This window comes from Ochlerotatus camptorhynchus, unplaced genomic scaffold (genome assembly GCF_037179485.1).
Source record: "Ochlerotatus camptorhynchus isolate MF236.1 unplaced genomic scaffold, CSIRO-AGI_Acam_v1.1 ptg000462l, whole genome shotgun sequence".
Classification (NCBI taxonomy): Eukaryota; Metazoa; Arthropoda; class Insecta; order Diptera; family Culicidae; genus Ochlerotatus; species Ochlerotatus camptorhynchus.
This window is the reverse complement of record NW_027040948.1, coordinates 127,414-145,078: the sequence shown is the minus strand read 5'-3', so window position 1 is coordinate 145,078 and position 17,665 is coordinate 127,414. Positions and strand designations below refer to the sequence as shown.

The window sequence follows — 17,665 nt, the reverse complement described above, 5'->3', positions numbered from 1 at the left end:
TGAGGAAGTGCATTTAGAACACTAAGTTGAGAGCACGCAATAATCTAATATGCACTAAGCAATAAGCTTGAAATGCGAATAAGAAGAAGAAGCTATGTGGACGCAAGGGACAAGTTTTGACATTTGCGACCAATTTCATCATGTCTGATTAAAGTAATTTTGATTTTATCGTATCTTCCATCCGACAAGTAGTTCGATGGTTTGCTCAGATCAGGGATCGAGTTATTTCGTTTCCACTGTCATTGTGTTTAGGCATTTACAGGTTTTGGCATCAATTGGAGAACATGAACTATTAAATTAAAAATTTAGGAATTTGGTTTGCACTTCCCGCTACACTTTTAACCGCACCCGTAACACTCATTCGATCCCTTCAAAAGTACATCACCGATTCACCACGATGAAAGTGTATTTCGGTATTGGGCCGTACGTGCTGACCAATGTTAAGGTGATACTCTAAGGAAGCCTTAGCGTGAAACTTCAAAGGCACAAATGTCAGCTTCCACAAAACATACAAATTTGAAATTATTACTCTCTGTTTGTAATAGCACAGCAAACAAGGAGTAGCAATTTCAAATTTGTATGTTTTGTGGTAGCTGACATTTGTGCCTTTAAAGTTTCACGCTAAGGCTTCCTTAGAGTATCAGTTCAAGTTTTTATAGTTTGAATCTATATTTAGCGTAAAAGGTGGAATAAAAATTAATACCGGCCTTGGGAAAATCTTTCATGCATTGAATGAAATCAACCCAAAATACATGCACTATTCATCAAGCTTATATTTATTTTGTTCATATCACCGCAGCAAAGTCTTCGCCTGTGTGATCATCGTTCGCAGCACTCCCGGAACACTGAGGAATATCACCAAAACTGTGAACACTTGCAACGTAACCTGCAGCTCAGGAGTTGAATTTGCTCTATAGATTCGTTTGTCGTAGCCCAACACAATAGCTGCCATCCCAAGAACGAAACACGCCATTCCGATGAAATGATGACTCAGCTTCATGTAGATCGGTTTGATCCTTTTCCTCAACTCCATTGCATACAATGAACCAAGTCCGTTGCCCATACTCAGCACCAGCAGGATCAACGACACGAGGCCCAGGATCGAGTGAGCCCCGTGGAAGTGGATCTTGTTATTGATTTGGCGCCAATAGATCTCTAGTCCTATGCCGACAATGATGCAGCTGCTTCCGATGGCTTGCATGACCCAGTGGGTCGTTCGTCGCTGCGGTTGTGTCAGGGCTTGTGCCCACGAGGTACCCGAATAGAACACCATGATCGATTCCGCCATCATCACATGAAACTGTGGGAATCAATAACAAGTGTTATTTAATTTGATCATCTTCACATTTGTTCGATATACGTACTCCAAACACGCATAAAATTACGTGCCATGTAAAGATCAACTGAAATCCATTTCTTGAGCAAATCCACATGGTATAGATGAAGACAAAGCCAATAAATGCATGGTTTACAGTGTTCAACAGGAGCTTCACGGTTTCAAAGAGGGTTCGTTTACTTTTAATCGCGACGCTATCTTCCGAACCGACTGCGAGATTTTTCATTATTAATCAACAAACTCAAATTTAAATTAATTTTTTTAAAAAGGAAGAACAATGAAGAATTTACGCTAATTAATTTCACTTTATTCGCTGCAAGTTCACTCCCTCGATGCCATTAAAATATGATTAGTGCAATTCGATGCTCACTTGGTTGCTATTTCACGGTGATTGGAAAAACTTCGGACATGTCCGCCCCCTTTTCTGTTTTGGAAAGCACTGCAACAATAATAGATGACTCCCAGAGTTCATATCAAAACCAAAGCGGTATAGTTTCACACTAGCACTGCAATTCTATATTCAAAGCTTATAATGCGCTTATAGGTATGTGCTCAGCGACATCCAGTGATTCGTGGAATCTGCTAATCTCACACTGCAAAAACTGTCCGGATTCGTCTGTATGGTGTTGTCCACATATAGGTTGTAGATGTATGCATATGTACCTACGTCAAATACAGCATGATAGTCACAAAACAGCGGCTGAGTATTCCTAGTTTTTTTGTTTCACATCGGTGCAGGTAAATTATCAGCTGACTGTTGTGATTCCCTTAAATCTCGGGCTTTTGATCTATAGTGCCACATTTCGCTGCTACTCAGTTTCAGTGGCGTAGCGTGATTTGTTGATAACCGGGTGGGTTATGCGCGAATAACCCCTTATCAAACAGAAAAAAATTACCTTTTTAGCAACACCCTTATAGAAGACTAATTCCATCTTAAATTTGACAGATGCATTTTTTTTAATAAAACTGCTATTCCAGCAGAATTCTCTCCATTTTAAAGGAACAGACCTGTTGGTACAAATTTATCCAGCAGAATTATTTCTGACAGACAAGGAATCAATTTTGACAGACAGTTTCTCGAAAATCGGCCGATCGGAGGATCTCAGGAATGGATTTGATGTTCATTGGAGAAAAAAAATATGCATGTGACTAGTGAGTGGCTTTTTAAATTAATCCATTCTGATGATAAGGATTTACTAAGAACTTCCGGGAAAGGTTTATTTAAACTTCGAAAACAGGTTGCAAGAAACTTCCCGGCAGAAGTTAGAAGAATGTTGCGGTCGAAGATGTAAAAACCTTCCACGAAAATTGAAGGATTAGGAGATACATCCGAGATGTCAGAAGAAATGTTTTTTTGGACATCTCTGATATACCTCATAATCCTTAAATTTTCGCTATTTTCATTATTTTTGGGGTAACAGTTTAATTTTATAAGAAATTGAAAATTTTAACTATCCCTCTAAGGGTGAAATCAGGAGCAGAACGCCGTCGCCCCCCTCCGCCAACGCCACTGGTTAGTTTATAAGCAGATAGGCACTAAATCGATTGTGAATGGCGCGAGTATTAAACGTGACAATTTGCTGTCGATTTGGACAGCAATTTATGTTATCATATTGTCCATTCACGATAACGGGGTCCGTGCAGCGATAGGTTTGCGATTCTCGCACTGATATTGGTGATCAAATGTTTGGGGTAATGATTTATAAATTCTGCACTGTTCTACATAGTGAAGCGAGTACTGAAGCTCACCCATTCTCAACCAGAGACGATACACAGAGACGCGTAGTGAAAACACCTGCCAAGCAAGTAGGTAGGTAGCATGGTTTCTGAATTATTTTTCATCAGCGATAAATAGCGCGACCACAATTTTAGCGTTAGCATCGAATAAATTGCGTTGCGTTTGTAATGGAGTAATTCGTAGATTGCATACTGGAAGTGTCATGTATATACTTTAATAGTACGTTCAGACTGCAGAGTTATAACATGTTATAGCGCTAGCTTGATGATGGTTTCTGTGTTGCAATTATTTGACAGCCGTTATAACATGTTATAACTGCTCAGTCTGGCCAGCGTTTAAGGTTCTACAAAGGGTAAGTAATTGTGTGTTCTTCTTCTTTTTTAAATATCATAAAATCATCATCATTAGTTTACACATACATTCATATATTATGCATACGAAAACTTAAAACATGTATTTCGTGGGTAAAACACGAAAATTTCCTGGGGAAAACACATTCACTGTATGTACTTACTTGTGTTCTTCGAAGTATAGCACAATTAAACGCAATCGAATACACGAAACTCAAAACAACTGCTTCACAAAACTCTTGGTGAACAAAATTCATCACAAAGAAAACCATTGCTACTTTACTGCTTTGCTAGCAATCGTGAAAGTATCATTGAAACAGCGGTGCCAGATGTATTGCCTCTAGCAATGAATTTAAGTTTATTAAAACAATTAATTGCGAAGTCTGCCTTATTAACATAGATGAGTGGATGTATTTAATGGTGGATAAATATCAAAAACTGATTAAATAAAACATAAATGACCATTTTAAACATTTTACCGGTCTAATTAAAAAAGTCACAGAAGATTGAATTCAACACTAACAGGAATGATGGCAGCAGTGCACGTAGCCTGTTATACACTTTCCCGCTCAGGGGTGTAAACAAACTTGCATATAGCGCAGTCTGGCAGTGCTTATGTTTTGTCTGCTACATTCTTATCCACTAGATAGTGTGACATCACATTTGCTGTTGTATTGAAATGAAGGAAGAAAAGAGATGGTTAAGTTTTCCTCACCATACCAGTTGATATTTATAAAAAATGGGCAGTTTTGGCGTGGGGACATGCACTTCCAATGAATTTTACCTATACATTTAGAAAATGATGATCGAAGAATATTTCAAAAAGAAGAAGTAAACAAAATAATGACCCTTTGTAGAACCTTAACGCGCTTATCTAAGCAGGCGATGCGACCATTCTAATGTTTGTATTTAGGAGGAGCTTGTAAACCCTAATGTTTGTATTTAGGAGAAGCTTGGGAGTACATATTTTTAACAAATATAATGCACTATAACCACTTTCACTTGGCATGGTTGCCAGAACTACTGGATACTGAAGTGAAAAATTTTTGTTTATGGATGAAAATCATTTGCGTTTCCAATGGAAGCTACATGAAAACTATTTTCGGTGTACTGAAGGGATAACAAATTACATGGGACCTAAAATAATTGCATCTAATACCTTGTACAGACATACAAAGTACACTGTTGTACTACCGTTGTATATCTTTAAGCTTGTACCTCAAATTGTACCTTTTGAGGTACTAGATTAAAGGAGTACAACCATAGAGGTAACTCTAAGACCACTGGGTCCCGAAGAAAATCATTATTATTTTTGGCTCAATCAGTACCAGAACAACGGTCCCAAGCAGTCCCAAGCTATTGCACTCACCCCTGCATGTTGTGCATGAATCCACACACCCCTGATGTTATCCGTCAAACTTTCATAGCGAATCAAAACAAACATAGTGTAGTAATAGAATTTCAACTAGAATGGGGTACGCCATAGAAGTACTTGGGACCAATAGGCTACTCAAGCAGTGAATCAATTTAAAATCGTTAGTTTCCACCCCCTGGTACAACGGTACTGCTTTGTATGTCTGTCAATGGTATAAGCTTGTACCTCAAATTGTACCTTTTGAGGTACTCGATTAAAGGAGTACAACCAACAATCAATACGAAACTAACGATTTAAAATTGGCTCACCACTTTAGTAGCCTATTGGTCCCAAGCAAACGATTAACGTACCCTATTCTAGTTGAAATTCTATTACTACACTATGTTTGTTTTGATTCGCTATGAAAGTTTGACAGATAACATCAGGGGTGTGTGGATTCATGCACAACATGCAGGGGTGAGTGCAATAGCTTGGGACTGCTTGGGACCGTTGTTCTGGTACTGAGTGAGCCAAAAATAATAATGATTTTCTTCGGGACCCAGTGGTCTTAGAGTTACCTCTATGGTACAACGGTACTGCTTTGTATGTCTGTCAATGGTATAATACCATTGACAGACATACAAAGCAGTACCGTTGTACTCCTTTAATCGAGTACCTCAAAAGGTACAATTTGAGGTACTAGCTTAAAGAAATACAACGGTAGTACAACCAACAATCAATACGAAACTAACGATTTTAAATTGGCTCACCACTTTAGTAGCCTATTGGTCCCAAGCAAACGATTAACGTACCCTATTCTAGTAGAAATTCTATTACTACACTATGTTTGTTTTGATTCGCTATGAAAGTTTGACAGATAACATCAGGGGTGTGTGGATTCATGCAGAACATGCAGGGGTGAGTGAAATAGCTTGGGACTGCTTGGGACCGTTGTTCTGGTACTGAGTGAGCCAAAAATAATAATGATTTTCTTCGGGACCCAGTGGTCTTAGAGTTACCTCTATGGTACAACAGTGTACTTTGTATGTCTGTACAAGGTATAAAATGCTTGCTATACCAAGCTGAACATTGCATTATGTCCTAAGTAGCATTGACAGATTCTCTTCCTCGACTTTCTCTTTGTATCCCCAACTGCATGTAAAGACATTCCCACGTATTTTCAGCAAACTGATCTATAAAATAAGCTTTTATCTAGCATCTAATACAACAAACAAAACAAGAAACGTTTATATACTCAAGTTATTAACGAAAAAGAAAGTCGACGTAGAGATTCGATCAATGTTAGCTAAGACCTAATGCAATTTTCAGCATGATATGTTGACGAACATCAAAATGCACAAAATAAAGCAATACAATGTTTCTCATTCCAATAGATAAACAGCCGGCTTGATTTTCGCAAAAGATGTCGCTATTAAAAAAGTTGCGGCATTTTATTTCACATGCACAAAACCAAAAAATGTAGATTTTTACGAAATGTAAACTTTTTAAAAAAGAAAAAAAAATTGTGTAGGTAGCATTTATTTTTACCAAACTGGTCACCAAATTTTTTTTTTTCTGTTCAGAGGAAATGAATGTAATGTCGGCCTAAATGCCCCTAATATGAACCCATGCATAAATTCAGCGGTCGACTAAATTTTCAATAGCAACCAAAAATATCCGTTAGTACCGTCCCAATGACGTGTTTATCTAGATTAAATTGATAAATAGCAGATTTTGAGTTGTCTTATTTAACGATTTTACACAGATATGATCTGATTTGAGCCTAAACTATTCATACACAAGAAATCCGGAAGGTCATAACCAGTAATCTCAGATGAATCAATTTATCAGGAAAAGTGAAAAAGCGAGTGAAAAGGTGACCCGCTTCCTATGTCTCACGGTAAAAATTTCAGCTCACAGCACTCTTTTGGCGTTCTCCTATTCACCATCAAAGGCTGAACCGATCGCTTAGTTTCAATTAAAAATAGGAAACTGGAAAAAATAATAGAATTTAATTTCAAATAACAAACTAAAGTGGTAATTTTTATACGATAGATGAGGAGATGAAAGTACAGAGTTGATAGTTCTGTTAGAGTACGGCAGTGTGAAAATTTTATATAGAGAGTAAAAAGCGAGTAAGGACAACTTTTTAGGAAGGTACAAAATGGGTTTGATAATCTCTCTTTACCAAACTCCCCCGTCGAAGAGGGATGATGAGGAGTATTCCCCCCGCCACCACTAGCAAAAAGAGATGATCGCCGACTCGCTCATCTACCGACGATGTGTTTGAAACAGTTCTATCGATTTTACCGCACTCAAGTTGTTATCTGAAGGAAGGCATCCAGTCGCATGTTTGGAAATTGCAGCTAAAGGGTTATACGGTCAAAATTTGGTCAATATCAACTTGACGTATTTCTTTCAATTTTGCATTTAAAAAACCTGAACACCCCTCATTTTGAAGGTGTGTGTGTGTAGAATGTTGCTCCTATTTTGATTTTGGAATTCACTTTTCAGTTGTCAAAATGCCGTCCAAGCAAGAAGAGCAGCGTATCAAAATTTTGCTCGCGCATCGCAAAAATCTCGCACGCAAAGTTGGCAAAATCGCTAAAAGTTGCCAAATCAACCGTTACAAATGTAATTAAAGTGTTTGGGGAACGTTTGTCGACAGCCAGGAAGTCTGGATCGGGGGGAAATCGAAAACCGGAAGCCGCTGAGACGACAAAGAGAGTTGCCGGTAGTTTCAAGCGAAACCCTAACCTCTCTCCGAGATGCCGCAAATAAGCTGGGTGTATCGTCTACAACCGTGCATCGAGCCAAAAAACGAGCCGGACTATCGACTTACAAGAAGGTAGTGACTCCAAATCGCGATGATAAACAAAATACGACGGCCAAAGCGCGATCCCGGAGGCTGTACACGACGATGCTGACGAAGTTTGACTGCGTGGTAATGGACGACGAAACCTACGTCAAAGCCGACTACAAGCAGCTTCCGGGACAGGAGTTTTAAACGGCAAAAGGAAGGGGAAAGGTAGCATATGTTTTCAAGCACATGAAACTGTCAAAGTTCGCAAAGAAATATCTGGTTTGGCAAGCCATCTGTACCTGTGGCTTGAAAAGCAGCATTTTCATAGCTTCCGGGACTGTCAACCAAGAAATTTACGTGAAAGAGTGTTTGAATAAACGTCTGCTGCCTTTCCTGAAGAAAGACGGTTGTTCCGTACTGTTTTGGCCGGATTTGGCATCTTGCCATTACGGTAAAAAGGCCATGGAGTGGTACGCCGCCAACAACGTGCAGGTGGTTCCCAAGGACAAGAACCCTCCCAACACGCCAGAGCTCCGCCCAATTGAGAAATACTGGGCTATTGTCAAGCGGAACCTAAAGAAGACCAAAAAAACTGCTAAGGGCGAGCAGCAGTTCAAGGCAAACTGGCTTTCTGCGGCGAAGAAGGTGGACAAGGTGGCTGTACAAAATCTGATGGCAGGGGTCAAGCGTAAGGCCCGGCAATTCGGATTTGGAAAAGCGGAAGCCTAACTGAATATTTTTCCTGAATTTTATACTAATTGAACTTGAAAAATAAATTTAATTTGATTTTTTAAATAAACGATTTCACCGATTTACACGCGTTTTCCCTTGACCAAATTTTGACCGTATCACCCTTTATTGTTACTTCTACCACGGTATGTGCTCCTGTAATCGTCGACTTGACGATCTCGAAGGGACACGGGTAGGGTAGGTACTGCTACTGTACCTTTCGACCAATGACAGTATTTGATGGTAAGCTTTCATCCAGAGCTATGTACTTTAACTTTATGTTTTGTATTACTTCTGCGTGAAGTCAACGATTTACATAGTTGAAGATGCTGAAGACAATAGTAAAAAGTTGTCCTTACTCGCTTTCTACTCTCTATATACAATTTTCACACTGCCCTATTTTAACGGAACTATCAACTCTATACTTTCATCTCCTGATCTATCGTATAAAAATTACCACTGTTATTTGAAATTAGCATCTTCAACTATGTAAATCGTTGACTTCACGTAGAAGTAATACAAAACATATAGGAGAAATGGCTCTAATTTTGGCATTTCCCCTAGTTAAAGAATCATAGAATACCAACTATTACAAATTTTGATTTTTTTTCACAAATAATAGTTATTGTTCTGTATTTATACAACATATCTTTTAGTCCAGAAAATCATTTCCTATGTACAAATCACATAAATATTGCGTGAAAAAAAAAGTTCAAACATTTTACGAAAAGTTATTGTTCTACGAATTTGGTCAACTTTTAAGTTAATTTATTTATTTGTCTTCAATCAGTGTAGACCGTTTTACAATTATTGTTTTAAGTGCTATTTTTACAATTTTGTCTTTGTTTATATTTTTTATAATATGTATTGAGAACAAGTTAAAAAAATACTTCTAGCTGACGTTATGCGAGGAACTAAAATATTGCTTTAATTTGGTTTTTGTCATTGTAAAGTCAATGTTATCGCAGTGCAAGTTATATGTGTCCATCATTTGGTTCAAATGTCCAAATTTGGCATAATTCGTACGATGACGATTTGTAGCAAATATATTTATATTTCGTAAATGCCTAGATGGTGTATATAAATTTAAAGATGACAATAGTTCAATAGAATCAATGCAATGTGATACGATATCGTTTACGAATGAAATCATAGCAAATTCGCGACGCTCTTTTATTATTTGGATAAATGAAACCAAGCATGTTGTTAGCTCTGTTAATAATTGTGTTTTAATGATCGGTAAAAGTAAGTTTTGAGTCCAAAATAACACCTAAATCCCTGACTCTATCACACTTTTCTACGTTCTGGTTTCCTAAGGTGATTGTTATATTGCGTAGGATTCGTTTTCAACTAATGGCAATTGAGTCACATTTTTTATATTTAATTCTAGCAGGCTTTTATGGCACCAATTATGGAATATCCATTAGTACCGTCCCAATGTCGCGTTAGTCTAGATAAAATTGATAAATAGCAGATTTTTTTCGATGGGCCCAATCTTCTATCCATAGGCCAACATTAGAGCCATTTCCCCTATCAACAGAATTCAAAAAGATATAAAATTTACTCACGAGGTAGAAAAAGACGAAACACTCGTATTTCTCGATCTTCTTGTCATCAGGTTATCGTCATCATCTTCTTCGCTTCAAGCCCCAAAAGAGTCATCCCAATACTTCCAACCATTCGTTACAGCATAAATGGCCGCCTTCCACCACATGATGCATCGTATGCAGGCTCCTCCACTCAGCGAAATAGGAAAGGTTAAGAAATTACAGTACATCTTCGAAACAGGGACACTCAACGGATACAAGGAGACCACAATCCAGGCAATCATCGATAAAAAAGCGAGAATTCTATAAAGCAAATTATTTACAACCCTCACCGCAGCACCTGAACCCTTGAAACGAGTGTCTGTTCCATTTGATCGAGATATTACCTTTAAGCTAATACCGCAGTTTAAACCATTCGGATTAGATTTAGTAGACATATCCAGTTAAAATCATTGTTAGGGTCCACTAAAGACCCAGTTAATGTTTTAGGTAAAGCAGGTGTAAATAAAATAAGTTGTTATCATTGTAACAAAGTATATGCATGACAAACCATGAGAACTTTAGCAACTAGATTTAAAGAACATTTAGCGAAGGTTAATAAGGCCAAATAACAAGAGGAAAAGGCATAACATATGATTTCAATTCAAAGGTTGCAGAACACATCTTCACAGAGGACCACCAACTATCGACGAAAGACATTACGATTTTACGAACCGTATCTACACCATGGAAGTTGGATAAGCAAAAAAGGTATTGGATTGAAATGGAAATTACTAATCCTTCTCTCTCTCTCTCTTTAGTTATTGAAATGTTTTATTCAATAAAACGCCTTTTTAACATTTAAATATTTATTGTTGAGACATTTTTAAAAATATCCATCAACAGCATTTGAAAGGGCGTATTTTTTATAAATAATATTAAAAAATTAGAGATATTTTTTTTACTTCTCAACAATTTAACTTTGTTTTAATAAAACAGCAATCCACTTAATTAATTTTGGTATCCATGACAGAAACGTATTTCGACTACAATGTGCAGCCTTCATCAGTGTCATTCCCACTAAAGAACTTATCAAAATCTAACAAGTACTCATCCCATAGGTAAAAAAGTCAAGATCGCAGGTATAAAAATGAAACTAATTAAGTAGAATTAAATGTAAGATAACCTTTTTTGCTGTTTTATTTAAGCATTCTGCTAACAACCCAATTTCATTACTTCATTATGATGGCTACCAAGCCTTTGGGATTTTCCTTATTAACGAGTTGTATAGATTTTTCTCCTTCAGTTTACTTAAATCTTTGGTTTTATTAGTTAGGTAGGTTCCGATTCAAAACATTGTAGTTTTATTTTTATACCTGCGATCTTGACTTTTTTACCTATGGGATGAGTACTATGAGTATGAGATTTTGATAAGTTCTTTAGTGGGAATGACAGCAAAGTTTGAAGTTTTTTTTACCCATTAACGAGTATAAAAATACACATTTTTTGACTGGTACTACATTCTTAAAATGTGTATTAGAAATATAAAAAAATGTGTATTTTTTACTCATTTATGTGTTTACGCTGGTTACCGTGAAGGGTAAGCCGAGGGGTAAGTATACGCGCTTCGAACTGCGCAATAAATGTAATGAACGTAAACAAATGACATTTATTTGAAACATTTGAAAACCTTTTGGAATTGGCTTGTTAAGGGGTTGCTTGAGGTATTGAGGTAAATACATATTCGTAATCTGAATTGAAAATGGAACCGAGATCCAAAATTTCACTAGGGGGACGAAAGATAAAGACTGTTCTACATTTCTTTCCTCGAATTTGTTTTGGATAATTTCGATTCGTTATGAATTAACGCGCGCCTTTCGATATTATCCGATTTCATCCACTATTCGTCGATAGTCTTAGAATTATCGAGCATTATACTGATATTATTTTTAGTGTGTATCTTGGTGTGAACTGTCATTTCCTGAGCACCTGTGATTGTTTCAAACCCTTCAAGCTTCAAGTTCCAACTCTGGAAGCAACGAAAATATCTGCACGGAGGGTTGGCAGGCAACGACTGTAATTAAATTAATTCCATTAACTACTGCTTTAATCACATTAATTACTCAGTGTAGAACATTAATTACTTTATAAGTCCATTAATTGGGTTCTTTAAGGGTATTGAGGTAAATGCATATTCGTAATCTGCATTAAAAATGAAACCCAAACCCTAAATTTCATCAATTTTGGCACACTGGAACTATTTTAAATAAGTACGATTACATTTGTATAAATCACCTTATTAGCGCCCCTCGGTGTCACTTTGTATGGGAGCGAGCCGTCTGTTTGTTAGTTTAGTGTCAAACAGTGAAGTTGTTATTTTGCTTTAAATCTTGATTTAAAAATCGAAATGAAAGTGTGTGGGTTCGAAAAAAATATCGCTGTGCTCAGAAAACGAAGCTCTTTCAGATAATGTGTAAAAAACGATACAATTTTCAAAATTAAAGAACCCAATTGGGTTCTTTAAGGGTATTGAGGTAAATGCATATTCGTAATCTGCATTAAAAATGGAACCCAAGCCCTAAATTTCATCAATTTTGGTACATTTGAACTATTTTAAATATGTACCATTACATTTGCAAAAATCACCTTATTAGCGCTCCTCGGTGTCACTTTATATGGGAGCGAGCTGTCAGTTTGTCAGTTTAGTGTCAAACAGTGAAGTTATTATTTTGCTTTAAATCTTGATTTAAAAATCGATATATTTTTCAAAAATTTAGAAACCCAATTACAGTCGAAATTTCGTAATTAAAGTACATTAATTACATTTTCAATACTTTTAATTACATTAAGTACGGATAGTTAATTTTAATTACCGTCAGAACTGCTTCAAAACGCATTAATTACTTTAAGTGCTTTTGATTGCATTTTAACTTCAACGCACCGGTTATTTATATTGCGTGCCCCTCGGGTTGGTAACCTAATTGACTACCGACATGGATGACCAAACATGACCAAACTAGAGTCGGTGTATAATGAGTCACGCCAAGAGAAAAACAATTGAACTCGCATCATGGTTTTCGAAAGATTTCCTTTCTTTTCACTTGGCAACAGAGGACTGCTACATCAACTTCAAATGACTTCTAGCTAGCAAAAAAAATAGCGGCTGTTGTAAATCATTCTATCAGTGATTTTGTCCAATCATCTTAACAAAAAATAGTAGAAATTCTCATTACTGATCGTTACCAAACGTATCCCATGACAATTTAATGCTCACTGCGTGTTTATGATCATTTCTTCGATTATATTTTATATTTTATTGCGATACCTTTCGTGGACCTTTCATAGCATCGTAATGTTTGTTTACTTTGCACGATAGGTAGCCAGTTTGACAGTCCAATAGGTAGACTTGGCTTCACTCTTGGCGTGACTCATTATATACCGACTCTAGACCAAACTATAGATGCCGTGTCGATGTTTATGTTCACCGGATGCTAGGGTTGTCCAAATCGTAGTCCGTCATCTCGAAACGACTATACCCAAGGCAAAGATGAATGCAGTTTCTCTTTTTTTTTTAATATTTCTAGAAGGCTTCCTTTACATGATAGTTATGTTGGTTTGTGTGGGCGTGCCATAATTTCCTTAGTAATCATAGAGAGAAGTCATTGTTTACAAAAGCTGTTACGCACTACTTCCAGCCAGCTCTATCTATAGATTTGTTTTAGAACAAAGATTTTCAAGCTCAACCAACAATTCAGAAGGGCGGATCAAACAAATTGTAATTTCCTTATCTCACAAACCGAAGCTCACATTGCCAATCGAACACCACTATCGATTAGCAGATAATTTCCCCTACCTGATGGTGTTGTTCGTTTGGCAAGGCAAGCATCGGTTCATGAGGAAAGAGCATTAAAAGTTTGATTACAAGAGCTTATTCGCCTTTTTGTATTGCTGGTCGAGGTTTCGCGATGTTCCTTCCTTATAAACAAACTGCTGTCACAGTTACTTGTCATGATAATTATACACGGTAAGAAAAAAGTACCCAACGGCAAGTTCACTTTTACCTACTTTTGAATAGTTTGTCTCCTTTTCTCCTTCTAATGTTGTCAAAAACGGAGGAGCAAAACCACCCAACAGGGGTAGTAAAGTGTGGGAACCCAACGTTGAGTATAATCATATTTACCTACTTTTGGGTACAACTAACTTACTTTTGGGTAGAAAGCTAGTGGAAAATTCCATACACACCAAACTTCTTAAATTATGTTCGGTACTTTTTTTGCTGAACTTAGTCTGTAAAATACAATTTTTACCGATTGTTCTGTAAAATACTGTGTTTTACCGGTTTTCAGCATTTAAAAGTGACGAATTTCTGTAATTTACAGAAAATTACCATAAAATGTAAATAAAATTACGGATTGAACCTGTAAATGGCTGCAATTCCGTAATACTGTAAAAAACTAAAAAGTACCGAACGATTTGTAAATTACGTGCTGTCAAACTTTTTTTTGCCCACCTTTTTAAAGTTGGTTATGACTCGTTTCTCCGGTGTTATAAAGTGCGCAATTGGAAAGTGTTTGAAAAATGAGTAAATACTCCAAAAAATTTAAGCTCTCGATGGAGGAACAGAAGATCTTTTTCGTTAGTAAGTAAAATTAAAACTTATAGTTATAATATTATTATTATTTTTATCATTAATTTCGATTATATTTTTTAGATGGTTCTCGAGATGAATGAAGATCCCATCATGTGTTTTTCCTACGGTCAGCTCGGGCACCACCGCCATCACCATCCATGCGCTATCAGCATTTGTGTTCCCTGCAGAAGTGAAGAGATGCATCGGGAAAATGCATCCACCGAATTCAGAGAATGAAGGAATATGAACTCTGGGTACCTTCATGTTCCAAATCACAATGCTGTTAACAGCTTTCCGAAACAGACGGATAATGCATGCATATTAAAAACATTGTAGCTAATAACATTCGTAGATAAAAAATATACCAAATAACCTATTTATCTTATTGTTAACTTCAAATTTGAAAAAAAGAAAGAATAATCCATGCATGCATAAAAAATGCAGTAACAAAACAATCGGTAATTTTTACCGAACAAATTTTAGATCGACCGGTAAACATTTTACAGCATTTTCGGTAAAAATTTACAGAGCGGTATCGTTAAATTTTGACAGCTCAGCTGAATATAAATTTACTGAATGTACTGTAAAACATAAAAATTACCGAATCGATTACCGAATGTTCAGCTGTTCCATATTCGGTAAAAAATTACAATGTTCTGTAAAAAAATCTTAGTGTGTACGAATTGTACACAAGTAAATGAAAACTACTTTGGCCCGCTTTACCTACTTTTGGGTTCCTACACTATAGTGCCGAGATGAGTGAAAAGAACTTACTTTTGGGTACTTTTTTCTTAGCGTGTAGAGATGTGATCCGATAACAGAGATGTGAACGATACAAACAGATATTATCCGTTTTCAGAGATTTAAGCTAGGGCCTCCCTTAGCTAAGTCGATAAAGGCGCAGCTACAAAGTAAGACCATGCTGGAGGTGACTGGATTCGACTCCCGGTTCGGTCTAGGAATTTTTCGGGTTGGAAAATTTCTCGACTTCCCTGGGCATCGAAGTATGATTGGACTTGCCACACAATCATATCAATGCAAAAATGGTACAGGCATCGAAAGCTCTCAATTAATAACTGTGGAAGTGCATCTAGAACACTAATTCGAGAGCACGCAATAAGCTAATATGCGATATACAATAAGCTTGAAATGCGAAGAAGAAGAAGTATATCCATAGAGGTAACTCTAAAACGCTGGCCAGACTGGAGAGTTATAACATGTTATAACGGTTGTCAAATAATTGCAACACAGAAAGCACCATCAAGATAGCGCTATAACATGTTATAACTCTGTAGTCTGAACGTACTATAAGACCACTGGGTCCCGAAGAAAATCATTATTATTTTTGGCTCAATCAGTACCAGAACAACGGTCCCAAGCAGTCCCAAGCTATTTCACTCACCCCTGCATGTTCTGCATGAATCCACACACCCCTGATGTTATCTGTCAAACTTTCATAGCGAATCAAAACAAACATAGTGTAGTAATATTTTTTTTTTTTTTTTTTTTATCTTTATTTTAGAGATTTTTAGCCTGAGGCTAGTTCATCTCTTAGTGTAGTAATAGAATTTCAACTAGAATAGGGTACGTTAATCGTTTGCTTGGGACCAATAGGCTGCTAAAGTGGTGAGCCAATTTAAAATCGTTAGTTTCGTATTGATTGTTGGTATATCTCAGATTATATCGGATATAGTCGATCAAATGGATTTGTTCGATTATGAATCGATTCATCGAGCTTTAGAGCTAGTTTTGGCAACATTTGAATAAATCTGGGACCTTCATTTCATCAATGTTGGTGTACTAGAACTATTTTAAATAAGTGCCATTACATTAACAAAAACACCATCTTAGCACCCCTTGGTGGGACTTTGTATGGGACCGAACTATCAACTGCATTAGGTGAGCATTAGGGCCTAATTTTTTTTCCTTGATTTGTTTTCCGTCGATCTAGTTTTCCGTGCTGAGCACCAATGTTACTGGTGCCAGGGAGGCAGCTCCCACACCTGGACCCTACCTATCGACCCATCAACTCATGAACCGAAGACGAACAGTTGTTACATAGAGGTAACTCTAAAACGCTGTCCAGACTGGAGAGTTATAACATGTTATAACGGTTGTCAAATAATTGCAACACAGAAACCACCATCAAGATAGCGCTATAACATGTTATAACCATAGAGGTAACTCTAAGACCACTGGGTCCCGAAGAAAATCATTATTATTTTTGACTCACTCAGTACCAGAACAACGGTCCCAAGCAGTCCCAAGCTATTTCACTCACCCCTGCATGTTCTGCATGAATCCACACACCCCTGATGTTATCTGTCAAACTTTCATAGCGAATCAAAACAAACATAGTGTAGTAATAGAATTTCAACTAGAATAGGGTACGTTAATCGTTTGCTTGGGACCAACAGGCTACTAAAGTGGTGAGCCAATTTAAAATCGTTAGTTTCGTATTGATTGTTGTTATAACCATAGAGGTAACTCTAAGACAAGTAGGTCCCGAAGAAACGTGCTCAACTTTTTGGCTCACCTCTGGTACTATCTTCGGTCCCAAGCTTGTCGAATCACCCCTCGAAACATAGGAAAAACCAATAACCCCTCATTTTATCTGTCAAACTTTCATAGCGAATCAAAACAAACATAGCGTAGTACTAGAATTTCGACTAGAATAGGGTACATTAATCGTTTGCTTGGGACCAATAGGCTACTAAAGTGGTGAGCCAATTTAAAATCGTTAGTTTCATATTGATTGTTGTTATAACTCTGTAGTCTGAACGTACTATAAGACTAGTAGCAACAATCAATACGAAACTAACGATTTTAAATTGGCTCGCCACTTTAGTAGCCTATTGGTCCCAAGCAAACGATTAACGTATCCTATTCTAGTTGAAATTCTATTACTAAACTATGTTTGTTTTGATTCGCTATGAAAGTTTGACAGATAACATCAGGGGTGTGTGGATTCATGCAGAACATGCAGGGGTGAGTGAAATAGCTTGGGACTGCTTGGGACCGTTGTTCTGGTACTGAGTGAGCCAAAAATAATAATGATTTTCTTCGGGACCCAGTGGTCTTAGAGTTACCTCTATGCTAGTAGCAACAATCTAGCTGAGCCAAAAAGTAGAGCTCGTTTCTTCGGGACCTACTAGCAACAATCAATACGAATCTAACGATTTTAAATTGGCTCACTAAT

General features: G+C 37.1%; 1 protein-coding gene across 1 annotated transcript; it reads right to left on the bottom strand.

Annotated features, from left to right (window-relative positions):
* Positions 1 to 744: 744 nt before the first annotated feature.
* LOC135712188 (uncharacterized) lies at positions 745 to 1,899 on the bottom strand. Its single transcript, XM_065235152.1, has 2 exons — positions 1,365 to 1,899; positions 745 to 1,300 (listed from the first exon to the last, which is right to left on the bottom strand). The coding sequence occupies exons 1-2, from the start codon at positions 1,560 to 1,562 to the stop codon at positions 791 to 793; spliced, it is 708 nt and encodes a 235-aa protein (XP_065091224.1). The 5' UTR covers positions 1,563 to 1,899; the 3' UTR covers positions 745 to 790.
* Positions 1,900 to 17,665: the final 15,766 nt, after the last annotated feature.